Genomic DNA, 27,661 nt, shown 5'->3' on the forward strand with positions numbered 1-27,661 from the left:
TTTCAAAAACCTTTTGTAATATACTTGGCTGTGTTAATAATGGATCCACAGCCTAGACTAGAGAGTAAAAGGGAACATGGAGCGCTTGTATTCACAGTGCATGTTTAAAACAAACCACACCAGGGACTAGAAGTGAACCTTAGTAGCGTATAGACTAGTAAGTAATTTTGGAGTGTTCATATTATGTGCAAAAAAGTCTCCCTAGTGTCCGAGTTCACTTTGATGGCTGAAATGGTACATGTCAAAACACCCAGAGCAACTGTTTGCTTATCCTCTGCCCATTTCAGGGCATCTAGCAGAACCTAGTGCACATCAAAGGTGTGGGATTAAACCTTAAAGCTTTATATTCTTATAGTAATGACTGGTGCCACTGCTTAGTCTCCCATTTCTCCAGTTCTTTAGTAAACAGAAAATATTTATTCTGGTTGGGATACCGGTGCGTTCAATCTGGAGGAAAAAATAAAAAAATAAACATAAATGCACATGTATCTGGCAATGGTGTTTCTGTTCATGTCTGGATCCTAGTTTTGGACATGTAATTTTTTTTCCTGGGCTTGTCAATGACCTTTTACACTGTAAAAAGTAACATGTTAGAAGTAGCACACAATCACAGTGATGTTTTTGTAAAAATAACCAATTTTATGTTCCCATAGTACTAAGACAGCTTTACAAACAGGATGATATGCACATAGACTTCCTTTGTTCAAAGATTCTTATCCAAATTCAGAACGGTCAGATTTGGATGCAAATCGAAGCTCCACCTTTCCTCGGGAGTAAGAGAAAAAGAAAAAAAAGCAAACCAAACTATGGACAGCAAAGGAAGCAGCATTATCTCTCTACCCTTGACCATCACATTCATCTTGCAGTGTACATAGGCCACACAAGCTCCCCGTTTTCCTGAAACTAGAGTATTTTGTTAAAGTAACCTCATGAGCTTTGAACTTGTTATATTACATATAAACAAAGAGGTAATGGATGGGGGGTGGGGGGGGGTGGGGTTGATACAAGGAATTAAGGGAATTAAAATAACCAATCTTTAATTTGTTAAACTTCATGCATGTCTAAACAAAGAAAAGTGTGACCAAACATAAAGCTCAAATTACCAAGAAAACAAAACAATAAAGTATTACTCAAACATCTGTATAAAATGCTTCTGTATGCAAAAAAAGGGATCCGCGATGTGGTATTTTGGGAAAGGGGGGGGGTCACAATTCTCATTTACATATTGGCATTGATTTGGTCGACATACAACCGAGTGCTGAGGATCCTTCCAACCCTCTCCTCTCAAACGCACACATTTTTCACGCACACATTTTTCACACACGCACACGCACACACACACACACACACACACACACACACACACGCTTGAAAAACACTATAGTCAAGAAGAGCTTCCAGCTTCAAACTTGACATTTTTCCTTCAGGATTGTACATGTGGTGGTTGTTTTTTTTCCATAGTTTTCTTTTAATCACACATTTCCTCTGGGATTTCGTGAGGGTTGAGAATTCCAGGAACAGACATCTGGATCTTGTGTTTCTCTTCCTGGGCTTGGCGTAAAGACGCCTCCCTCTCCTCCAAGAACAGGTCTGTGGTGTCCTCACCAGCAAACTCCTGCACAGGAAAAAGGTACCATACATGAAGGGACAGTTCATTCACAGAGAACTGCAGGAGTCAACGTTGCCCCTTAACGAAGGTGCTCTAGTGCAGGGGTTCTCAACCTGGGGGTCGCGACCCCTCGGGGGGGTCCCGAAATTATTTTTGGGGGGTCCCGAAATGATATTTAAAAAAATCACACCCGTGTGAACTGAGTGGTGCAACTACACATTTATTGTTATAGTTACTGTACATTAGAACCAGGAAAGCATCTGTCAGTGAGAGAAAGTTACAGGTATATATCGCACACATCAGTGTGCGAAATATAAAGTGCTAGATTATCATAATGACAGTAATCCTAAATTATATTCTATCATATTCAAGGGCACTTCCTGCAGAGTGTGTGTGTGTTTCCAGCTAGTGCTCGTTGACGCTCGTTCTGTCAAATAGGTCTATTCTAAGGTATAGCATATACTTGTATAGACATATATCACCCTGTGCTCATACTGTGCACAAATGTATTAGCCTACATAAATCTTTGTGTTTGAACACAAAATGCATTTGTAGAATCCCCCAAAAAAACACGCTTCGCACGCACGCTGTGCGGCCCGCCACACACAATCATTCTACAGTTGTGGCCTCCGACCTAATCTAGTTGAATACCCCTGGTTTATGACATCAGGAAAACTCATGCGGTTTTAAAAAATGTCAATTTAGTCTTGTTTTGACTAATTTGTGTAGAAAGAAGATCCGGTAGGTATGCCTACACCGACCGAATCACTGCTGTCCGTGTTGAGTAAAAAACGATCTGATTGGACCAAAACTGTACACACACTCCTGAAGCGTAATATTGGAATGCCGTTGAGGGGATGTAAACAAATGGATTTGATCTCGTCCGCTTGTCACTAAAAACATACACAATGGACGGGTTTGAGGGAGACACTTTAGAAGAAGTGTGTGTCTGGGACTGCTCGTATGCGAGGCTGCAGCTGGGTGCATCTCAAACAGCGCGGAGACTTGTTTTCAAACGAAACCTCTCAAGATGTCCCCGCAAGAGTTGGGAACGCCAGAGTACTGCTTCAGTATATCTCCAACCAAAATAGTAACTTTATAAATCTATCTTAACAGGTTCCGTCCATCCGACGTGTCCACACGTCATAAGCAATCCAACCGACGGGTTGCAATGATGTCCTAGCGCATTTTCAATGATATCAAACGAGAGAAGAATATTTTTATTTTTGAGTGAGACTCCAAGGCTACCATACGCTTCGCTTTTCGTTCATGCGTGGTCCGGTCCGGTCTGTTTACCGCTGCAGAAAGAATGCCTCGTCTCTCCTAATCCAGGGCGCTCTCCGTGGTTTTGATCTGATGGATATACTAAGCTCTTCATTTCTGACTTCTCAACTGTCTCTCGTTCAAAATATGAACGTGATGGATTATTTAGCGATAATATTGAAACGAGAAAGATAAGCAAGCATGTCTTCCCGGCACCCCAGAGCTCCTATTTTGAAGGAATCCCGGGGCTGATTGTGTTAAAAGACGAAAATAAAACCGCATGAGTTTTCCTGATAAACTGTCAGAATCAGCTTTTGTTGCGTTGGTTTATGTGCTAAAAGAGTGACTTTGAGAGCTGTTACCCCGTTACAATGGAAGTCAATGAGCGACTATTTTTTATTTCTTAAATTGCTAATAAACACCACAACGGAGCGAAATAACTCATGGAAGAGACTAGTTTGCCCATAATAAAAAAAAGAAAACCCAAACCTCTCAAAAAGTGGTCTTACCCTTTAATGATTATATCTTGTTTCAGTATTTATTTATGATGTATTTTGACCATTTTCTCTATTATTAAGGTAATTGTAGCGGTCAATTTGTATTGGTGATGGGGGGTCGCGAGACATGGCCAAAGCATTTTCGGGGGTCCCCAGCCAAAAACGTTGAGAACCCCTGCTCTGGTGTTTTGGGCATAGTGTAAAAATGGTGCCCTTGGATTGTGGTTACTTGTATGCACACATATACACGCACACACAACACACTATGGTGAATATGATTTTTTTGAGTGGTGTAAACCACTCCTACAACTGGCTTTGTTAGTTTACGTGTCTGTCCGTACACGTGTCTGTCCGTACAAAAAATGAGCATGGTTGCTATGGTCACCCAGTTCACACGGGTGTGATTTCATTACGTCAGACCACAGCTGATCAGTCTATATAAGACCTTACACCACTCAGTTCACACAGGTGTGATTTTTTAGAAACTAATAGACATTCTATTCAGTATCCTTTCTAAAGCACAAAACCATGTGACCGTTATCTGGCTTCTCTGACCTTGATCTGCACCAGGAAGTCCCTCAGGTGTTCCTTGAAGGCAGGGATGTCTTGGTTCAAACTAAAAAGGCCCGTTACAAACACCTTCACCTGGGCACTAGAGGGGAGGGGGGAAAAACAGCAAAATGGTAATGGGTGAGTGTGCAGTTTGGAAATAGAACCTGACGGTAAGTGTGCTGGTTCTGTACCAAATCACATATACAGTAAGTTATCGGGGCTTTGATGACATAAACCAGGCAAGAACACTTACTCTTGTAGATGTGGGAAGGCCGTCTTGAGAAGGTTAGCCACATATTCTTGAACATAAACCTGGTTGTTGTTGCTGGTGGGATTAAGGGATGCATTGATCTTGCCTTCCTCTACCAGGTTGAACATGTAGGCCAGGATGGAAGCATGCATGGTCAGACCTGTCAACACAAAGCAAGGAAAGCAGTTTAGCTCATCAGCAAGATTGGGTTTCCTAAACATTTTTTTAGACCACATTTTTTGATTTGATCATAGAAATTGTTTTCTATGGTCCATCTTTTTGTGACCTTTGTATAAATAAATCCATATCGGGTTTGACGATTGTTTAGAAACCAATGCCCATTTACTACTCACTACTGTTGTCCCAAGCTGGTGTCCTATGATACCTGACATAATAGACTGGCTTCCATGTACTTTGTACTGCACTAAGAACTCTGGGCTGCTGTGAGCTGTAATAGTACACAGGTACTGCATATTTTAGCTGTAAATGTCTATGTTGATGGCAATTCTTATGGCACAGATAATTACAGCTCACACATATCAAAGAAAAACAGACTAATTTCTTATCAGTCAACCACCCCCTGTATTTAAGCACTAGGTTGCATCATCAGTGATGTCACTGGGTTAGACCAAGTACATACTGTATATAAGGAGAGAATGATTTGTTTGAAACAGAGTTACTGGATCTGTGGTGACATGTTAGTCATTGGATCAATTTGACACAGAGCTCTCTTTGAGCAACAATGACTGTGTTTCGATCTAAGATACTACCTTCCCCTGATCCCAAGACATTTGGACAGACACCTCTTATGTACAGCAGGGCCAACAGATACAGCATCATGTACGACTATCTGTCTTCTTCCGACAACTTCTACCAGCTCTCTCCTATGTACCAAGACCTGGATTATGCAGCTCTCGATGAACCCGACACTGAAGACAAGACATTTTCCCTACTCTCTCCAATCTCTCATTGCGACAAAAACTTGGATTATGACACTGACAAGACATTCTCCTTACTCACTCCAATCTTGGACAGCGACAAAAACCTGGATTATGACACTGACAACAAGACATTCTCCCTACTCTGTCCAATCTCTGATAGCAACAAAAACCTGGATTATGACACAGATGACAAGACATTCTCCCTACTCTCCCCAATTTCTTATAGCAACCTAGATTATGTCACTGACCACAAGACATTCTCCCTACTCTCTCCAATCTCTGATAGCGACAAAAACCTGGATTATGATACTGACAAGACATTCTCCCTACTCTGCCCAATCTCTGATAGCAACAACAACCTGGATTATGACACTGATGACAAGACATTCTCCCTACTCTCTCCTCCAATCTCTGATAGTGACAAAAACCTGGATTATGACACTGATGACAAGACATTCTCCTTACCATCTCCTCTAATCTTTGATAGCGACAAAAACCTGGATTATGACACTGATGACAAGACATTCTCCTTACCATCTCCTCCAATCTCCAATAGCGACAAAAACCTGGAGTATGAGACTGACGACAAGACATTCTCCCTACTATCTCCAATCTCTGATAGCGACAAAAACCTGGATTATGACACTGATGACAAGACATTCTCCCTACTCACTCCAATCTCTGATAACGACAAAAACCTGGATTATGCAGATCAACCTGACACTGACAATACATTCTACAATGACACCTTTGATAGTGACAAAATCCTGGATAATGCAGCTCAGCATCAACCCGACAATGACAAGACATTCCCCGTGCTCTCTCTTATCGACCATGATAACTTTGAGATTTGCGAGGACCTTGATTACACAGCGCAGTATCAACCAGAAACTGTTGACAGTACATTCCTCATACTCCCTCCCATCTACCAGGACAGGTTTCATAGTAATGAAGACATAGATTATACTGTTCAGCATAAACGGTATAGAAAACAGGTTGAAGACCGAAGACCTGCAATCGCTCCAGTCAGGTGTGAACTTCCAAAACCACATCCCGAAGAGGCAGTTACTGCAGCTGAGGAGCCCACAGCCTCGCCAACGCTTGGTGCGTGGAAGATGTGGCTAGTTAAGAAAAATAAAGTTGATGGCTTGAAAATGAAAAAGAAAGTAGAGGAGGAACGCCTGCGGAAGGAGGGAAAAGAGCAGGAGGAGAGAGAGCAGGAGCAGAAGAGGACAGTAGTGAAAGAGAGGTTCCAGGCATGGCTTAAGGTGAAGGCGGAGCAGGAGAGACATGAGAAACAGCTGAAGCAGAGAAAAGAGGTACAGGAGTTGCAGTGGAAGGAAGTGAAGCAGAGGCAGACAGAATGCCGTAATTTACAATACAAAGAATGGCTCTGCAAGAAGAACCAGGAAAGAAATGAGAAAGTAAAGAAGGAACAGGAGGAATCGGTCAGGAAGGAGGACCAGGAACACGAACGTCGAAAGAAGGCAGAGGACAAGTATAAGGTATGGCTAGAAAAGACCAATGAAAAAGGGAAAGCTAGTCCATATTATAAAGGCTACCCATCGCAGAGCTTCTACAACCCGATTCCATGGAAGCCATGGAAGAAAACACCCAAGAATCCATTCCAGCGGAGACCACATAGTCAATCAAGATATCGGCAAAGTCCCAGCACTGCTTACAGATTAAGAGAGAGTGCGAGTATAGCGAAGCATCTGAAGAAGATAAGGCTCTTGCTGATGGATGGGTCCACTTAGAGCCTCATGTCACTTTTTTTGTTCACATTAAAAGGAGAATTCCATGCTAGAAGGCTTTCTTACCTGTATTTGTAGTCGTTACGTCCCCAACAAAGAGGTCCGTGCATTATTGTCTATTCCCCCTAATATAAGCCCTCAATGGGGGTTGGGTTTTTGTGCTAATTCGCTTATTTCCATTGAAATAAGTAGTAAAGTGTGCCGCTTGGGATACTATTTACATTATGAAGAGAGGATATATACAATTTTTTTAAACCTTTTGAGCGATGGAAATAAGCGAATTAACACCCCATATCCCCATTCAATTCAATGCCAATAATGCACTTTTGCACAAAATAACACCTGGACCTCTTTGGTGGGGACGTAACAACTACAAATAAAGGTAAGAAAGCCTTCTAGCATGGAATTCTCCTTTAACTCATTTAGGCCTGACCTAAAAAAAAAGTCTTCTGAAAGAATATATATTCAAAGATTTGTGCCTCATTTTCACGATATTTCAAAAATAGCAGACCTTCAAGCTCGTAGCGCGCCACTTGGTGGCGTGCTATGAGCTTGTAGATCTGCTCTTTTTCAATAGCTAAAGTATAACATAATGCTTACCAAAAGGGGTTTGTAAAACCAAATTTATGCCACTAGCTGAGTGCACGATGGTACCCTGCATTTGTTCAGATAAAATTTTAGTTTTTTGTGTCAACTCCTTTTGCACCATCTAGTGTTAGAATGCTGTCATTGCCGATATGCCGCCCGTTTGCTCCCACTCTACGGAGCTTGTTTCCCTTCCGGGTTAAACGAAGGTGGGAGCCTCTGGGAAGAGAACACCACTCGCATTAGCTCACAGCCTTTAGCTAGCAGTACCGTACAACCAGCTACATTTTCTCAGCGATGCGGTACAAATTCACAAATGATTTACGATCTCTCCCATTAACTCTTTATTGTTAATGGCATTTAATGTTTGTGTTAGGGACTAAACAAACATGAAAACAATATTTTAACAAATACTGTACCCTTTAAAAAAAAAAAAACCCCATCTTCCTCCTTATATAATAATACCTGATGATCATGTTTGAAAAAATCTTTAAAGCACCATTCAGTTGCACGTATGTTGCAAGGAGTTGCATGGCGAATCATTGGGGAACTAATCACACCAATGTACAGACGCGACACAGCCAGCTAGCATAACATTGCCACAGCACTTGCTCTAGCCCCGACAACCTCACAGGTGTATGCAAAGACTCAACTTATCTAACTTAGATAGCATTTAATGTAGACATAGCACTGTATAGACATTTGCGACCGTAGGTCGCAGTTACTATGAAAACCTGCATCTCCCGTCCGTCAGTCACCCACACCACCATATATAATGAATTGCATTTTCATAGCGATTTTCCAAGTGCTCAAAGCGCTTTACAATGGTTCATTCATTCATTCATTCATTCATAGGAGGTGAAGCTGCGAACAGTCGACGCCAGCGTCCTCACTTCCCACATTCACACACCAATGGTGGCAACTCATTAGAGGCAATGTAGGGTTCAGTATCTTGCCCAAGGACACTTCGACATGTGGACAGGAGGAGCCTATCCTTTTAGCCTAAATGTCTGACTACCTCATGCTGTTTACAATTATGACTAATAAAGTATTACATCAATCAATCTGCACAACAGCTCCCCCCTAGGTCCAAGCTGTTAAAACATTTTGCACAGTCCTATACCTGGAAACAAAATTGTACCTTTTCATCCCCAGTGTAATGTCTGACAAGACAACAGTGATTAACCATGTGTGGACATCATCACACATCAATATGATGGCTTCAAACAGTGTACCTGCAGTGTGTGAGGTGTCAGTGACCACTGAGAAGATGTGTTGCAGGATGTCACAGAAGTATGTCTGGTAGAAGCTCTGTGCAGCCGCCTCCTCCTGAGCCACGCTCTGCAGGAGGGTGTACAGGATCTGTAGACCTACACAACACATCACATCACATCATTAGTGTGTTGTTTTTTTAGGCAACCCCTTTTCTTCTGCAGACATATTAAGACCTGAGGCCGGTTCTACAAATGCCTTCTAAATCAGTGGTTCTCAATAAAAATATATTCAACATTTATATATATTGAAACACTTTCAATATATATTTAAAAAAGGGTATCTTTGAAAAACACACTGTCAGACACTTGCCAAAAATGTTTTGCTCTTTATTAGGTCAACATTTCGGTCGCTTAGACCTTCATCAGGACAGACAATGTTTTTTTTTCAGAAATAGCAGCTGTACAGGCTCATAGCACGTCACTGTGAGCTTGTATGTGCCATTTTTGAATAGCCAATGCTAAAATGACAGATGCATTCCAGATGTTTTAATATCTATCGTTATAGCTAGGACTGTTAATTATGCATTATGCATTTCCTGTTCGATATACAAAACATTATCACTGACACTCTGACTATAGGCTGCATTTTCCAGGTGGAAGAACAGCACAGAACGAGAACGGTGTTCATTTCAGTACCTGTGTCGGCCACGTTCCTCATGGTGTGTTTGAAGGCCCAGATAATAGAGTCCAAAACCAATTTGAACTGGGCTGGAGGAATCGAGAGGAAGGCTGGGAAACACTGCGAATTGACCGCCTGAAGGAGGTAGAAGAAGTGTGTCCTGTGTTCAGGGTATTCTTCAAAATCCTGAAGGGGACAGAGAAATAAATCATTAGAAGTTACAAGCAAAAAGCCTCCAGGTTAGCAGAATTTGTGCAGACATGTAGGTTGCCATTCAATTAAACACATACAATAAACAGGGATAGAAAAGACCTCAAGATTAAGGGGGCTTATTACGATTAAGGGCTATGTATCCGAATCAGACACCATTAAATCGTTATTAGTTCATGTCTTTTATTGTCTTAAAAAGATTATACATACAATTCTATACCAATAGATTGTCATTTTTAGTACATACATTTTTAATATTACATTATTCATATACATTTTCAAAGGGACGCTACCTTGTTGATCATATTCAACGTGCATTCGAAGATGGCATCAAAGATCTTGGGGATTTCACCGGTGATGTGAGCCCCCAACTTGTTGACGATGGTCGCTATGGTGCTGAGAACCTCGGGTTCCCTGGCAGCGGGGACGTTCCTCTGGTAGTCGATAAGCACTGCCTCCAGGAGTGGGGGCACAAAGTTCTCACCCACCTATACAACCACACAGAAAGTGGTGAGTGACAACATTCATTTTTGTTATGTCAGTTTTCTCAGGCACATTACTGGAACTCAGCCCATAAACACAAATATTCCTCCCCGTTTCTGATGCCCTGTCTCTCTTCACTATATCGGATAACTTGTTTTATGTAGGCTAACGTTATTTTTCAGTGCCTAGATGGGGAGCTCTATACAATGCATTGGGAAGTGTTATGTCACACTTTCAGATCATCCTCACAATAGATCGATATGGGGTTAAAATATATCCATGGAACATAAGACAACATAGCATTTAGTGGACATATTAGTGATTATTAATATGATGAAAAAAATGTTTAGGCTCACCATCTGGGGATCATTGGAGCGACTGACCCAACCAGAGATCAACTTTAATGTTTCTCTCTTAACCGTCCTCATACTCCTGATCAAAGGCTGCTTAGTCACCATCTCACCTATTAGAATACCAGAGTGAAGTTAGCTTCAGAACACACACACACACACACACACACACACACACACACACACACACACACACACACACACACACACACACACACACACACACACACACACACACACACACACACACACACACACACACACACACACACACACACACACACACACACACACACACACACACACACACACACACACACACACACACACACACACACACACACACACACACACACACACACACACACACACACACACGATTGTAGCTTACCATTGGTTTGAATGGCTGAGGATATGTTTTCACTCAGACACTTATAGACGTTCAGCATGTCCAGGTAGATGCGTCCCAGCTGCACAACAAATGGGTGTCCTACGGCCTTGCAGGCCCTGACGTTAGTCTTCAGAATGCTGCCCAGCTGACGAACAGTTTCTGCATCCTTCAGGATGTCCACATTCTGCAGAGGGGGTCCACATGAGTGGTTAAACCAGAGTGGGAGATTAACACCAGGCACAAAGACGAGAATTTACATCGTGATGAGGTATAGCACATGTTGGACACTTTCACATGATACACATGATCACTAAAGCAATTATTTGATCAAACTAGAATGTTATTTGATGAATTTTCTGGGAATTGATTTCAAGGTCTAATTAATATGCATAGTTACTTAAATCAATTCAAATACTAATTGACGGGCTACGGAATGCTTGACCAATGCCTTTGGATGTGCAAGATGTTTAGCAGGGGAGCTTGTCCTTACCTTGGTGGCCTGTTGGATGATACTGTCCCACACCTGGTTGGGCAGCAGCATGTACTTCTCTATTAGGTGCTCCTGGACTGCCTGGTCTGTTTGAGCCCCTATCATGTAGCCCACTGCCTCGTAGAATGTATGGACCTGAAGTCAGAGAGGACAAGCAAGGATTATAACTGGGGAACAGATGCAATTTGTTTTATAAAAGCCTTAAGCCTGAATTTTCTATTAACTTTAGGTATTCACTATCTATTCCTCACATTGAGAATAAATCCTGATTCGTTGTACTGTACTGACTACATTCTTCAACAACTATGGAAGAGCATATTTTTCAACAAGCTGGAAGTGATAAATTAACACATTGGTGTAATTCGGAGGACGTACCTGCTGTGGCTGAAGGTCACAGATGATGGTGTTGATGTTATTGAGGATCTCATCAATGAAGGGCATCACCTCTCCCACCTGAACTTGGACAAAGTGACGACGACACTTCTGGGCGATCTTGATGAAGGTGTCACATGCCATGTCCTGCACACCATCATGGGTCTCTGAAATCAGCACGAGAGAGACAGAATTATACAATTGAGAACCTTTATAAAGTGTTGTGTTTTTAATGTGTGGCTTTGTGCGTTTGTCAGTTTGTATCCAAAAAGAATGATGTTTCCCCCAACACCCATAAATGTAGGAAACACAAAGTTGTAAGAGCCAGTCTACTCAGTGACACTAAGATTAACATATACTAAATCAAAATCTTCCAGTTTCTCACCGTGCATGAACTCAAACAGCTTGTTGACGACAGTCTTCAGGAACTTCCAGTGGGCGCGTAGGAAACGGGGATATTGGCCCACGATGTACATGATGTTGGATGCTATGATGGCCTTGTTGTCTTTGCCTCTCTTTTGCTCACATAGCCCTAGTAGGTCCTTCATTAGGCAGGACAGGAAGGTGGGGAGTCAGTTAATACAGTCCGACTGGATGTTTCAGCAGGTTAAACACAAGACTTTTCCTACCATTTTAATTTAATTTTATGTCGTCAATGAAAAAAACTAGGGCCGGGACTTTAACGCGTTAATTGAGATTAATTAACTACAGAAAAATTAACGCATTTAATCGCACCTTTTTTTTTCACGGCGGAACGTTTCTCACTGGGCGCATTTCTAGGCTCATTAGGCTGCTGCACTCCTTGCACGGCTTGCAGGGGGAGGAGCAGCAGCAGCAGTCCAGTCCACTCTACAGCTACGTCAGACAACAACTTACAACACCCAAACGTTTGCTCCGTGGATGGGACATTTAGATTTAAAAGCTATCGGATGGACGCGTGGATAGCAGCATGGTTGTGTGCAATGTCAGAGGAAATGGATGTTAGCTTCCATGCTAGCTCTGGTCCATAGCCAGAGCTATGGATTAGAGCTAGCTTCCATGCTAGCTGCTTCAGCTTAGCATGTCTCGCAGAGTAGAGGCTTGCACGCCTTGCAGAGGCTCGCGGAGATTTCACCACAGCACGAAGCTGTCAAGCTGTCCTCGATGCGAAACATACTGAAGCAGCAAGTGTGAAAGTCTGTGGTCAGACAATGGTCTGCCCAAACCCCATGTGAAATGCACTCCCCAGCTAGTTCATTCCACCGTTTTTTATTTTGTTCCTTTGTCTAAGTGTTTACCCCCTAATAAAGTTGTTTTTATTTTTTTTCTCATGCCCCACCATGTAAAGCACATTTGAGTATTCATAGACACTTTATATAGGCACTTGCTGCACTTGTTTATCTGTTGGAGAAATAAAAGTTGTATTGCTTAAAGGGGAATACCCCTCATTTTCAGTGTGGAAAACTGGAAATAATAAAAAGTCACCCCATTTTTTGTTGCCTAGAACTGGAGGTCTGACAAAAAACAGTAACACTATGAAGTACAGCTTTGTGATGTCACTGAGATGTACTTGTTACTGTTACTGATTTTTTTCAGACCTCCAGTTCTAGGCAACACAGAATGGGGTGACTTTTTTATTATTTCCACACAACAGCTCTAAGGTATATTAATGACAGTAAAATGTTGAAAATGAGTGGTACCCTGTAGTCACTATTCATTGATTCACTGGGATACCAAAAACATTTGAAAAAAAAGGTTTATCACTGTTCTCGGGTTGAATATTGATATGCGATTAAAATGCGATTAATCGAGATTAATTAATCACAAAGCTTCTAATTAATTAGATTAAAAATTTTAATCGAGTCCCAGCTCTAAAAAAAACATGAATGGAAAATGAGTGTGACCTGGTAGATTTAAGGATTCAGTACATGGACATCAATGGCTAACCGGTAGATGAGCCTTTTATGTATAATCGGTTTATAATCGGTTTATAATCATAATAAATACATATTTCACATTTTCAGTTAAAGGTTAGTGACCAGGGACACTTCGACACAGACCTAGTTGTTAAAATTAAAGTCCTTCTGCACACCTACTTCAAGGACAGGTGTGTAGAAGGAGGCAGTCAATGCATGAAAAAAGGGAACGACGACAATGCCTCCTACAGCCAAAGTTTGATTGGGAATGCAATATTTCAGTTGCACTGACCTTCATCTTGTATCACCCAATGAAGGTCAGTGTGACCGAAACAAACAAAACATTGATTGTATTCTTAATAAATACTCTGGCTGTAAGTGAAGACTGTACAGGATTCCCTATTTTCCAGACACATAGACCTAGACTTGAAATATCTTACATTTCTGTATTAGGTACAAGAGGTGAATGTGCGCCGCTCACCTTGATGACAGTGACCAGGAACCTCTTCTCGTCCTCCTCGTGCATTGCCCCACTGATGGAGCCGATGGCCCAGCAGAGTGTGTTAAGGTTCCTCCACGACCACTCGGTCCCATTCACCTGGTTGTGGAGCTTCTCGGTCATGATGCGCTCCGTATCCGCATAGTCCAAGTGGGTGAGGTACACTGCAATTTTAGAGAGATGGAGAGATACATTCTTTATATGGAAAAAATGCGGTTGCTTGATTGTTAATTTGTTCCGATGTAAGGAACGATTCATTAACATATTAACACTATTCACTATTCACACCTGAAGTGGTGTGGGAGATGATGGGATTAACGAATGCAGCATGACACAGCATTAGAAGAGTGTGCAGAACTAACACTTACCAAGCGTTTCTCTCATGTTCTTGTAGAGGTTGATTGAGTCTGTGTCCTTCATGAACTCTCTGACCACCTCCCCCTGGTCGTTCTCCACCACCAGCACCTCCTCTGGCTTGGCCATACGGCTCACCATCAGCAAACGCACCTGCAGGAGACGACATGAGTGGAGGTAATTATGTATATAATATACAAACAATGAAATGTAATTTAGATAGGACGTTTCCCCATTAAGTCTCAAATGTGTCAATAAATGCTGAAATGTTATATAGTAAAAGTTTTTGATTTGTAAATTAACCTTTAGATCTATTAAAATAATAAGTTGCAGCCCTGATTTGTACACTGAACAGTACCTTTAAAATGTTTGATGGGTGCAAGCCCCTCCTAAGCTTGTCTAAGTCTGTTTGTGTGAACACAAACACGATGATTTGATTGGCTGAGCAAAGTACATATTCAGGATAAAAGTAGGGCAGAAAAGCTTCCCTACCTTGGAAAGCACAGGTAGGTAGAGGTGTCTGCGTGGTGGTACATCAAAGTGCTGGTTTCCAGACAGCAGAGGTGACGTTGAGGTGGAGAAGGGACTCTCTCTGTAGAGCTCTGCTGCCAGGTGGTTCCAGTACTCCAGACAGATCTTAAAGATCTCCGTCTCCTCCACCTCAGACACCAGCAACATGTAATGAAGGGCCTGCAGAAGAAAAGACAATTACATGTCAGGTTTCAATGGGAAATATATATTTAAAAGAAATGCGGTACCAGCCAGGTACCCTTCACATTATGACAGCTTAAGTGTGTTGCAACCGCCTATATGTAAATCCCGGAGTGGTTGCGCAAAGACCTGCCCGGCAGCACTGTTTAATGCAATGTATTTGTGTGTGTTATACTTTTTTATTACTCATGACAAAGTTGTGAAAGTCAAGTCAACAGTATAACAGTATAGCAGCACGTCTTTCAATCATTTTATTATTATTAATGTTATTATATTTTCACAATCTGATAGATACGCCGGCTACTTTCTAATGTTTTGATAATTCGGTATAGAGTTTCATGTGACGAGCTTAAACTATAAGCTCGTCACATAAGCTCGTCACATGCTTAAACTATAAGCTATAAATGTATGATGAAGATGATCAGGTATAATAAAATTATTGAAAGACAGAACTAGTGTAGTCTGCTAGCGTGCTGCTTGCTTATGTTATGGATATACAACATACTGTGGACATTTACAACTTTGTCAACAAAAATACTTATAGACGCACAAATAAATTGCATTAAACAGTGCTGCCGGGCGGGTCTTTGCACAACCGCTCCGGCATTGGAAAATAAGCGCTGCAACCCTTTAAACAAGTCCTCGTTAACAAGGACAGCTGATACCACCGGGCCACAAATAATTACACATATGAATGACTGCATTCACAAAACAAAAGTTCCAACATTTTGTTGTTGTTCTTGGGGTCTCCTCCCATAGACATTTAAACGTCTGGGTCGTCTGTATCTCAACGGAAGGAACATGGAGGCGATATTGGCAATCTTTCCCGAGATTCCTTGCGAAGCATAGCGGAAGCAAAGCGGGAGAACGGAAGGGGACGTTCGGTAGGCCAATCAGAGGCGCGATTCCTTCTTTCCCAGCGGCACTTGCTTTGGCAATGTAAACGGAAGATCCCAGAAAAGATGTGATTTGATTGGCCAGTAGTCACTTGAGTGACCGCGACCGGCAGCGACGCAGCTTTACTTCCTCCTCCCGTTGCAGACAGGTCGCTCCAATAAACTGCAGCAACCAATGAGGCATGTATATTTTTTAATATCTATGTCTCCTCCCAGTGGGACATGCATCAAGGACCTCCCTAGGGAGACACTAGAGAGGCATAACCAGATGCCCGAACCACCTAAGCTGGCTCCTTTCCAGGCGAAGAAGCAGCAGCAGACAGAGTCTCTGTCGAGTGAACTTCTCACCCTATGCCAGCCACCCGTCTGAGAAAACCCATTTTGGCAGCTTGTATTTGCGACCTACTTCTTTCGGTTATGAACCACAATTCATGACCATAGGTGAAAGTAGGAACGAAAATTGCTCGGTAGACATAGAGCTCTCTTTTCGTCACAACAGTGCGTTAAATTATATCAACGACAGGTAATGCACCGGGGAAATTGGCAATGACTAAATTGGGGAAGGTGTGGAAAAAGGGGGGAGGGGGGTGGGGGACACACTAGAGAATGTTCTGGAAGATAAATAATTGGCTTGTAGATTAGTCATCTTTTAGATTTCTCAAGCAATCAAACTGTCAGCTATCAACACTGTTCAGACATTTCACTCTGTTTAAGTTCCTGATGTCCATGTAAATGTTGAATTTACAATATCACGACCAGCACAGTACTTTCTCAGAATCTGGGATTTGTTCTTGGTAGTTTTGCCATGCCCATTTGATGTTCTATGAAAAGGGGCCATGGTTTCTTTATTTTATTAAATGACAGTCTGTAAAGCCCTTTAAGAAAGTAACTGAGTCAAGTTACTACCCAAGCCTGGGATCTTACGACGGTTGACAGACGGACAAGACTGTTATTTTTGAGGGGCGCTAGCCCCTCCTATGCCCACTTTTGGTGTCTGTGTAAACACAAACATTGAAGCCAAAAGTGAGGACAGAAAAGTGAAGACGTCACATAACATGTGTGATGATTTGATTGGTTGAGCACGGAACGTGATGTATGATGATAAGTGCGCCCCTCACTTCACACGGGTGTGATTTTTGAGGGGCCTATATTCAGCTATTAGTGAAGATTTTCGTCTTACAAACATTAAATTCCCATTGACAATGAATAGATAATTACGTCATGTGTCTGATCAAATCTGTATTTTTGTCTTACAAACATTAAATTCCAATTGATAATGAATGGAGAATTTAAATCATATGGACGAGCAAATGGGCTATTTTTGTGCTACAAATATTAAATTCCCATTAACAATGAATGGAGAATTTACGTACGATGATAAGAGTGCCCCTCACTTCACACAGTGTGATTTTTACATCTAAAACTATTTTTTGGGAAATCAGAAAATGGATGCAGTGAGGATCAACTTTGTTATCCTGCACAGCAATAATTGACCACAGACCTGATTCATTGTCTCCATCTTACCTCCATAAGTGTCTCTCTGAGGTTGGGTCTCCTCTCGATGAGCTGACCGTGTTCTTTGAGGAAGGTGCAGAGGAACAAACTGAGGTTCTGGATGAAGTTCTGCTCGTCGTCCTTCCCATTGGCGTAGGCCAGCCGAATGTTAGTGTTCAAAGGTAGCATCTGGCCAGAGCAAGGGACAGAAAACAAGCCTTTTCAGTGGATTTATAAAAAGAAAAGATTCACGCTTAGTGAAAAAGTTACTTTACTTTATTTAATGCAATAATAATATAATATGCCATCTCAAATATAATGATAGTATTCGTCTCCCATTTACAGAGAGCAGGTGACTAATTCCTTCCAATTTCATACTGTTTTAACAATAGCATGCAGACACCATGTTTGTATTTCAAGTAACCATAAACTCTTAACCGTCTGGTTAATCTTGGTAAAAACGCTGGATATATCTGCAGATAAATAGGTAAGCACAGTAAAAGGACTGTGCACTTCTTACAAAAGATAATAAGCATACAGAGTGGGTCAGAGTGGGTCAATAATAAGACTGTGTATGGTTATGTATATGTCCTGGCTATAAAATAATCGTATGTGTTTGCCATGTACCTGTTTGAGCTGACACATGGTGAGGGTAAAGAGGTTGACAAACTGCTCTTCATACTGATTGACACTCACGCCGGCGATCTCAGTCAGACACTTTAACGTCACGTTGCGAAACATGGGCACATTCAAGAACTGAAATTCACACAAACACATGAAAATAAACAGTTTGTAGTAGTATTGGATAACAACTTTGACATTCTACCATGCATTACACATCAGGATCTGGTCTACTAATAATTCACATATGTGGTATTATATAAATAGTATATAAAAAGTTAAGAAACGAAGATAACAAGTCCTAGAAGATGAGGTGGAGTCAGAAAGTCCTAATAGAAAACTAATTTAACATCTTTACTGTTATACCTTGTACACCAGCGTGGTGATTAGTTTCGTCTCAAAGATGTAACCCAGCGGAATCCAATTTAGAAAGCGAAGGAGCGTTTCCAGCGTGGCTTGGACCAGAGGGGCATTCTGGGAGTTTTCCTAACAGAACAAGGATGCATGAGATAACATTGTGTTTTTATAAGAGAATACAACAGGTAGATGGCCCCGATATCCATGCTGCAGAGGGCTATTTCAACTTAGACTTACCATAACAAACTGGCAGAGCTGGAATATTTGTGAGAACTCATTGCACATGCTGAAAAAGATTGAGGAGATGAGCAATGTTTCAGTCTTTTGGTAGGTTTAGTTCAGTTTAGGGGTGGGCGATAAGGAAAAATATAATATCACGATATGTTTTCAAGCAGTATTACGATGCATGATATTCAGTTTATTATATGAACAGGCTAACAGAAGCATTGTCTTCATGCAGTGAAAAAATCTGCAGTATACATTTGCTCAATCATTTTTACTTCAAGAGCAACGATTCAGTATAAGACCTTCTTCGATACATGAATATCTTGTACTAAGACTTTGCTAATGATTTTTACATTTATGCTCCACAAACACATCTGTCAAAGCTTTTTAATTACATTTAATTCATGCAGGAAATAATATCTGTAATGTTTAATCACCCAGATCATAAAGAAAATAAAACGCAAGGGCTGAGGAGAAAATAAGAAATTAATGGTATTTGTATATCTGAAACAGATTAACCCATTTAGGACCGAGGTCGATACTAAAAACGACTTCTAAATCCTGACCTTAAGTTTTCTGAAAAACTTCAATAAAGACACGTTTTCTCTAAAACAATTTAAGCACTTATTCCTTTCATTCCTAAAACAGAAAAAATAGAGCACCGAAGTCTGACGTCACTTTCAGTAGAGGGCGCCAGTACACAGGTTCATGTATTTTTTTATTTGCAATGAAATCCCCATTTTAAGTCGCTTCATATAAGAACTGTGTTTGAAAAATAAACCGATCATCCCAGCCTTTCTGTCAGGGGGGTGGCTGTGCGTCGTTAATGATGTCCATTCATATTTGATACAGCCAGTTTCTAGAGAAAAGGGAATTATGTGGCCGCAATAGCCTTGAAACTACATATGAAAGTAATGTTGCTGCTAATATACGTCACGCCCAGCTGTCAACACATTGCGTTCCTGAGATTCCTCGTTGACGTAAGCTCAGCTGGTGGCGACTCGACTCGTACTAACCACGAAACATTAAATATCAATAAAAATATTTTTAATTTTTTTTTAATTAACATGTCAGTTTATGTTGTGCGACGGGCAGCTGCAGCCACCCCGCCTACCCGGAAATGTAGTCTCTGGGTTGTTTGACTCGTTTCTAGCGCTTATTGTTTTACTCTTTAGGTATATTTGTACATTTCCACCTTCAGTCGATGCTTCATATCCATATGAGTGAAAAGGCCGGGATGATCGGTTTATTTTTCAAACAGTTCTTATATGAAGAGATCTTAAAATCCCTATGGGGATTTCAATGCAAATAAAAAGTACACGAACCTGTGAACTGGCGCCCTCTACTGACAGTGATGTCAGGACTTCGGTGCTCTATAGCAGAATCATATCTTGTCAATCTGCTATTTTAGCAATTTGACTTATTATGAAGTAGGTTTTAAGTGGCTAAGTGAAAGACTTATATAAAGTACAGTGTAGTGCACTGCCCTGAATCTGTTACCTGTCTTTGAGATGCTTGGCCTTGACCTGGGTCATTTGGCCGCTGGAGAAGTCAAATACCTCCTCACTGAGCAGTTTGAGAATGATCATGTTGTTCTGACAGAGGCTCTCACTGGTGCGACTGGCTCCTACGATGTCACTGATGAAGGTGGGCCAATGCTTAGGCCACTCCTGCTTCAAGATCTAGAACCACAGAGCGTGAGTGATGTTAAGTCTAGGGGTGAATAATTAACCAGAAAATGTAATATATTTTTAGGCCACATTCAATGAATTGAATTATCTGTATAGAACGTTGCAGTCCCGCCCCCTTTCAGAACGACGAGAGGCCCAGGAAATAATTCCCCATTAATTTTCCCCATAGGCTTTTCAAAAGGTATTTATTTAAAGACGTTTACACTGACAATAAGCAGAGATGGAAGGAAACACTTGTTTTGTTTTTCTTCTTACTAATTATTTGATCGGCCCAAAACATTGTTTATTCTCGTCGTTCTGAAAGGGGGCGTGACTACGACGCTCTATAGTATCATGTTATAATAAATTACAATATGTGCCGTTTAGAACGATACCCAATTGTAATTGTTATTCGTTTCAAGGAAAAGTAATATAATGTTTTTTCCTGCTAGCTAAACATATTAAGCAATTTCAAGATGTCCGTTTGAGTTCAGATAGTATGTTATGAGCATAAAATGATTTATACTTCCATTACCTTATGTTTTTGTCATTTTAGGGTCAGAACTATTTGTATAGATTGAAGAACTTAAACAATATTTGACATAATCAATTCTGAAAAGTATTATTAGTTACAGGCATACAGCCCTAGTCATCATTGTCAGCAGCATGTTTTGAAACATCTCTTTGCAGTCTATGTATGATTCTTGCACAATGTGTGTCCCAGTATTGGGACACCAAATGTCTCTGCACCAATATACCAAAAACTATTTCCCTGACAGTCTATGACATCTTGCATTGTGCTGTACAGAGGGCATAGGTTTTCTACTAGTAATTTTCCTTTACCTGGACAAGGATCATGTTGAGTTTGGCTATGTACACTCCCTCTTTCTGCAACACAGAAACAGATTCAATATAGCAACACATGTCACATGAAGTTCATCCGAGTTGATCATGAGCTTTTCATATGATGTGTTCATCACCTCTACATTTGCAGGATCAGATGACGTCTTGATAATCAGTCCGACAACATACTTCTTGATTCCTGGAAACACATGGAAATGTTCATATTATATTACAGCTACACTCACATACAAAACAATATAGTGTAATATTCTCATTCATTTTGTGCCATCTCTAAATTCTGTGAGAAAGATCAAGCATATCTTAAGTTACACATACCGTCACACTGATTTCTTGGGAGAATCTTCCACCGAGTTTTGATGACTGTCTCCAGGATCTGCAGTGCATAGTACTGAGGACAGGGGATATTAAGAAATACACTAACAGTTATAGGGAATCAAGGACTAGAAGACAAGAGAAGCGCAAGTTATTGACACTGTCAACATGTGACATGTGATATGACATGTCATATCACCCCTTTCACTTTACAAACGGGCAATAATGTGTAACAGATCTGTATAAATAAATGTAAACCTTTGGGTGAAAACCTTGCATTAAGGCTTTGCAGTTATGGCTGTGACGGTCATAGCTTTTTGAGCGGTGCAGTCGCTCCTGTGCACAGCTGTGTGTAGGTGTGTTAGAGAGCACGGAATGTGATGATTTGATTGGCTGATGTATGATGATGTCGTCATCATCATACATCATCAGCATGATGAAAGGCACCGCTCACTTCACACAAGTGTGATTTTTTGCTTACTGATCGTTACCCAAGTCATTAAATCAACCGGCATAATCGAGTCATGCAGGAGTGTTGTCAGTGCACATGTGCAGCTTGTTTTGATGACGTCATACTATTGTAAGTCTGACTCTGTATTTAATGCAATGGAGATAATTACTCAGCACAAAAATCATAATCACCATTTATTATGTTTTTTTGTGTAGATGGACGCAACTGAGAGTTACAATAAACTCAGACAGTGCTGACTTGCGCACAAACACTATTGCCCAGTGACACACTGTCAGGACGGCTGCCTTGATAAGTTATTTAAAAGGCCATGAATTTGTTGTATAACCTTGCACATACGCAGGATGCTGAGAGAACCAACACCCTAATCCCTAGCTCAACTGTGGTGGTGGGCATCACTTAATTAAATATCTTCGCTGACAATATCCAATCTACAAGCTCACAACGTGTCGCAACATGACACATTGTGAGCTTGTTATCTCCAGAATAGATGAACATGCTACATGAACAAACAAATTAATAACATTAATTTGGGGCAGTGGTGGTCTAAAAGTTAGAGCACGCTTGTGGCCGAACACTGCTGATGTGCCCTTGAGCAAGGTACTCTACTCCAGCGGAGCTGCTCAGCGACTGTGGTTGGGAAGTTACCAGCTTTTAACACAATTTTGGCCTTGGACGTGTATACACGTCGTTTATATCAAAACCATGGGGTGCCTTGGACGTGTATAGGAGTCTTTAGGTCTTTTTTTTTATTGATATATAAAAAATAAGTTGGCCTCTCCTTTTGCAATGTACTCCTTGTTGATTCGGGCATGCACACTGCCGTTCACTTTTTTGTTTGCGGCTAAAAAAGAATGGCTTGTATCTCCTAATCTAGGGAACTCTCCATGGTTTTGACCAGATGGGCAATGTTCTGTCTTCAATTCTGACTTTTTATGCACGCCTCGTTTGGAATATTAACGCTTCTAGAGAGACTTTAGCGTGACCAGCATGAGGTAAGAATGGAAGATTATGTCTCCCGGTTTTGGGGGGAACGGAGGCGGGGCTTTTCAGAGTAAAATCTTCCCGTACTCTAGCGCCATTATTTTGAAAACCTCTGGCGCATTCTACAGTAAGTGTTAATGTGTGTGTAAGTATCTGTGTGATTGTGAAGCTGGGTGTTGCTAAGAAAAAAAAATAGTATTTGTGGCTCAGCAATCTTCTTTGGATAAACAACAAGGTCAAATAAATACCTATGACAGACTTATGAGACTTTTTGCATGTGTGTTGATGTCAGTCAATCACACGATTATGAATTAAATGGCCCGTTCCCAGCTACAGTTGGTAGGAAAAAAAATATCTTTTTGAATGCCAGCCGTCTGAAAGCATTTTCAATTGCAGAGGGATACCATGCCATTAGTGATCCTTATTCCTTACTTTTGTTTTCATGTTCTGGGAAAACTCCAGGATGGTGTCTACCCTGGTCCAGGCATCTGGATGGTCCTTCAGGTTGGTCAGTACCTCTTGGGCCATCCGTTGCTAAGAGAGATCAACCACAACTGGAGGTTATTATCTGTATTTTCTTGGCTTCTTGAGTAAACGATTTTACTCATGTACAATATAATTTTTGAGGGGCACTAGCCCCTCCTAAGTCCAGCTTTGAGGGTTTGCGTAAACACAAACATTGAAGACAAAAGTTTGTAAACACAAACATTGAAGACAAAAGTGAGGACGCAAATTGTGATTGGCCAGAATGAGATGATGATAAAAGCGACCCTCACTTCACACAGATGTGATTTTTGAGTGGTGCAACCACTCCAAGGAACAGCAATGTCCGTGTTCACCTATGTGACGTTAATGTGACTATGAGCACCAGTATGACTATGAGTACCAGTAGGGGCGCTGTTGTGCCAGAAACAGAGAGAGAGATAGTGCTGCACTGTTGCCTGCTAATGAGAGAGAGAGAGAGAGAGAGGAGGGGGGGGGGGAGTTGCACCACTCAGTTCACACAGGTGTGATTTTTTAATCTACGCAGGGCAAGTTGTGTTATAAAATTAGAGCACCAAATTAATAGTAGTTAGGTCCATGGTAGAGGGCTGCAACAGGAGCGGGGGCCCGAAGCGCCCGCGGGACCCAACGTAAATGTTGGCTGAGCGAGTGCGCGGGCGGTATTAAAATACCTGCGGGCAGGTGCGGGCGGTCAAGATAAAACCAGCGGGCCCCGCAAAATCCTGCAATTAACCAGATACAGAGCTTATATACACTTTAGAAAAATATGAATGTCTGAGGAGAACGTATAATTTCCCTAGTGCGCTGGACAAGCACCGTGGAGTCTCACTCTCTCCAACAGACATCTTCAGGTGCTCCCAGCTGCCGCACCTGTCAATCATTAGTAATCACTGTGCATTTTTCCCTGTGTGCATCACTCAGGAATAACATTAAACAGAACACAAAGATGAGTATACAATTTGTTTTATAACCAGTAACGCTGGCAGCACGCAGCACCTCTCTCTCTCCATGTCTCTCCACCCACCGTGTGCGCACTGCTGCACAGTGTCCGTGAGTGTCACATTAGAATATATATATAGTATAATAGGCTTAATCTAACACTTTCCCTCTATCTGTGACTGTGATCTGTGACAGCTACTCACACAAATACATAACTTCTCTCTCGTGCATGCACGCCTGCTCAATCTCAGCAACTGTTTGGGTAAATGTATTTTTTTTTTCTATCCGGACTAAACGATAAAATTGCGGGAAGGTGTGGGACTAAATGGGACTTTTTTTGTTGCGGGCGGGAGTGGCGGACAGGCGGTCACATGCGGGTGGTCAAAAATGAAATCATTGCTCTAGCGGGCGGGATTGGTCTGAATTTCAACGGGAGTGGGTGGGATTAATAAATCACTCCCACGCAGGGCTCTAGTCCATGTTTGACTGAATATTTTCCCAGATCATTATGTTCTACTCGGGCTGTGCAACAGTCATTACAAACAAAATTACATAAATGTTTCAAATGAAATAATATATTTTACACACAATAAGCAAAGAGTTAAGGGCCCAAAGCAAAATTAATTGGGTGGTTATGTCTCTTAAACATTTCCCCTTGGTGAAAAGATTACGGTTCCCTGGCATCCCTAGGCCAGGGTCATAACAATCACACCCTCTCACTATACTGTGATTAGCCGCAATTAGATTTTTTTAGAATGGGATGAATCTAGAGTTGCAATACCCTCCATTGACTTCCCAATGGTCCCCATTCATCCAATTTGCAATTTTACTTTGTCGAAGTCACTGAACGGGTCGCGCTGCTGCCTTGTGCATTATGTGAAAATGCGAAACAGGTGGTACGCAGGGCCGTTCAGTGACTTCGACGAGTGCTTCCAAACTCCAACACTTAGAAAAAGAATCACTTGCACAGAATTTCTTGAGAGAAAGTAGCTCATAACATGTCTACAGTGGATTTTTATGAAACAAAAGCTTGGCAGATTGAACGAGGATAATTCAAGCTTGGCCTGGAGCTGCAATGTTGGTGAGTTAACGTTGTTTAATACAAGCAGATCGCAAAAGCAAATTGGATGAATGGGGAGTCAATGGAGGGTATTGCAACTCTAGATTCATCCCATTATAAAAAAATCTAGAGTTGCAAATTGCGGCTATACAGTGATCACTGTTACCTGCCATGACTTTCCTCCAAATGTCCTTAGGAATTAAGAATACCTCAAATTAGCACACATGTGTGAAATCCTATACCATACTGCACAGAACAGATGCATCAAAGTGATACAAGATTTGTCCATTGTCCAATGATGGAATGTTGTCTCACCTGGGATCCAATATCATAGTACATGGAATTGACAACATTGTCCAGCAGATTTATGTCCAGCTTCTGACTGAAGTCCAGCAGCTGTCTGGCTGTGTGATCCGCCAACATCGTCATTTCTGCTGGCATAGAGCTATGGCGGGGGGTGGGGATAATGAATGTAGTGGTTAGTTAGTTGTCCTGTCTTTCCATATCAAATAGCTAACAAGTAACAACTTAAAGGTTAAACTATGACCAAACGCATCCGCATATGCTTCATTTGTACATTATACATAATCAATGAATCAATAAACGTTAAGTGAGGTTTAACTCTTATTTATGCAGGCTTTCACATGTGCAGTTCAAGGAATAAAAAAAGCACAGAAAAGCCTGAAAATGCATGTTAAAATCACTATCATGTGAATTAAAATAAGTCCTAAATCACATTTAGTGCATTCAGTAAAATGCTTGAATGCAAATACTTCTCTGGACACTAAAAATGTGAACCAAAGATGGTGACAGTGGCAAACCTAAATCAAAGGGAGGAACAGCTCCCCTATGTGGTAGCATGTATTTTTACAGCAGCCAAGCAACCCCTCCCAAATATAAGCATTAACGCAACGGCGCCATGGTGTGTCTGTGATGAATGATGTAAACAAATCAAACAAGTCCAGAAGTACGGGGGGGAAATCCGTGAGTCGACCAACAACAATCACTAGCCTGTGCCTAGCGCTATAATCCCCTGTTAGTTAATCCAGTGTTATAAAAACAATACACACCACTTTTAAAAGAAAGACACACAGAAACCTGCTGTCTAATGCGAAGGGCAACACATTGTTGTGATTTCGGCCAAACTTACCTGGTCGTGTTCTTGGTTTTCTCGGCGAAAAAGAAATGTTTCCCCCTCTTTATTATAACTCTTCGACTGAATGGAAGCTGACTAAACTATCTCATGGCACACTGCTGTGGACACAACGATAGCAACTTAGCTAGCTTCCGTGGCTAACAGACTAGTATATCGTAAACGTAAAACGATTTGTAATGTCCTGCAATTATTTCCACAAATTGGACCACAAAACGGAGCACAAACGCTTTCTGTCAAATAATAATAACAATATTAGCCTGTCTCTCGTAACTAGGATGAAGTGCTAACTGTGCTATTAGCACCAGTTAGCATACAAAATGCACACAAGTCAATGAGATTTCGGTGCTAACGTTAGCTCAAGCGCTAGCACATACAGCCAGATTTCTACGGAGTCACTTATTAGTCGTATCCCGGGTCATAATAATAAAGATGACGAAATAAAACACTCTCGGGGTTTTATTTTTCTTTTTGTTTCTGCTCGGATTGTTTTTAAATAATGTTGGATTAAGCAGGAGTGTTTTTAATGCGTGGATATAGAGTGCTTCAGTTCTTCCTCCAGTCTCGAGCTCATGCTTCAAACCCAAAGGAGGACCGGTTGAAACCGGTTGAGACCGGGATATTCCATCTCGCTCGCGCGGTGTGCTGCTGTCGGGCCCGTGGCGCGCGCCGCGTAAAATTTGGACCGTGTGCACGCCCTTCGAACCGTCTGATTGGGCGCGTGTGGGGCCGCGTCATCGGCGTGAGGGCGGACTTCTTTATGCCAAAAAGAACAGATCTACAAGCTTAGCAACGCGTCGCGACCGTGCGTTGTTGTTAAGCTTGTAGATCTGTTCTTACCGTTGCCGTGCAACATGCCATCTCTACTCTAACCAAAATGCAATAACTTATTTAATAATCATATTTAGCCAAATTGAATTCTAGTAACAGCTAAACATAATAATTTCTATTAACATAATAATTTAAACACAATTGTCATTTTAGAAATGTGCAGATAGATACACATACTTATAC

General features: G+C 41.4%; 1 protein-coding gene across 1 annotated transcript; it reads right to left on the reverse strand.

Annotated features, from left to right (window-relative positions):
* Positions 1–616: 616 nt before the first annotated feature.
* On the reverse strand, positions 617–27,357 carry xpo1a (exportin 1 a). The gene is made up of 25 exons (XM_079500157.1): positions 26,645–27,357; positions 25,810–25,939; positions 23,424–23,525; positions 21,542–21,614; positions 21,343–21,404; positions 21,206–21,250; positions 20,193–20,374; positions 18,705–18,753; positions 18,477–18,596; positions 18,117–18,245; positions 17,520–17,678; positions 14,881–15,078; positions 14,403–14,541; positions 14,017–14,198; positions 12,026–12,182; positions 11,644–11,807; positions 11,269–11,403; positions 10,779–10,962; positions 10,394–10,500; positions 9,848–10,042; positions 9,362–9,530; positions 8,687–8,821; positions 4,175–4,331; positions 3,925–4,021; positions 617–1,615 (listed from the first exon to the last, which is right to left on the reverse strand). Exons 2-25 carry the CDS (start codon positions 25,933–25,935, stop codon positions 1,469–1,471), a joined length of 3,213 nt encoding a protein of 1,070 aa, XP_079356283.1. The 5' UTR covers positions 25,936–25,939; positions 26,645–27,357; the 3' UTR covers positions 617–1,468.
* Between the last annotated feature and the right edge of the window lie 304 nt (positions 27,358–27,661).

This window comes from Electrona antarctica (genome assembly GCF_951216825.1).
Source record: "Electrona antarctica genome assembly, chromosome: 4".
In the NCBI taxonomy this organism is placed as follows: domain Eukaryota; kingdom Metazoa; phylum Chordata; class Actinopteri; order Myctophiformes; family Myctophidae; genus Electrona; species Electrona antarctica.

Bases quoted from the DNA above. Each gene is read 5' to 3' on its own strand.
- xpo1a (XM_079500157.1), bottom strand. From the start codon at position 25,935: ATGCCAGCAGAAATGACGATGTTGGCGGATCACACAGCCAGACAGCTG. The intron at 17,679-18,116 runs GTACATGGCAAA...TGCTCTGGCCAG, and splicing joins CCATGTGTCAGCTCAAACAG to ATGCTACCTTTGAACACTAA. The intron at 8,822-9,361 runs GTACTGAAATGA...TGTGTTGTGTAG, and splicing joins GAGGAACGTGGCCGACACAG to GTCTACAGATCCTGTACACC.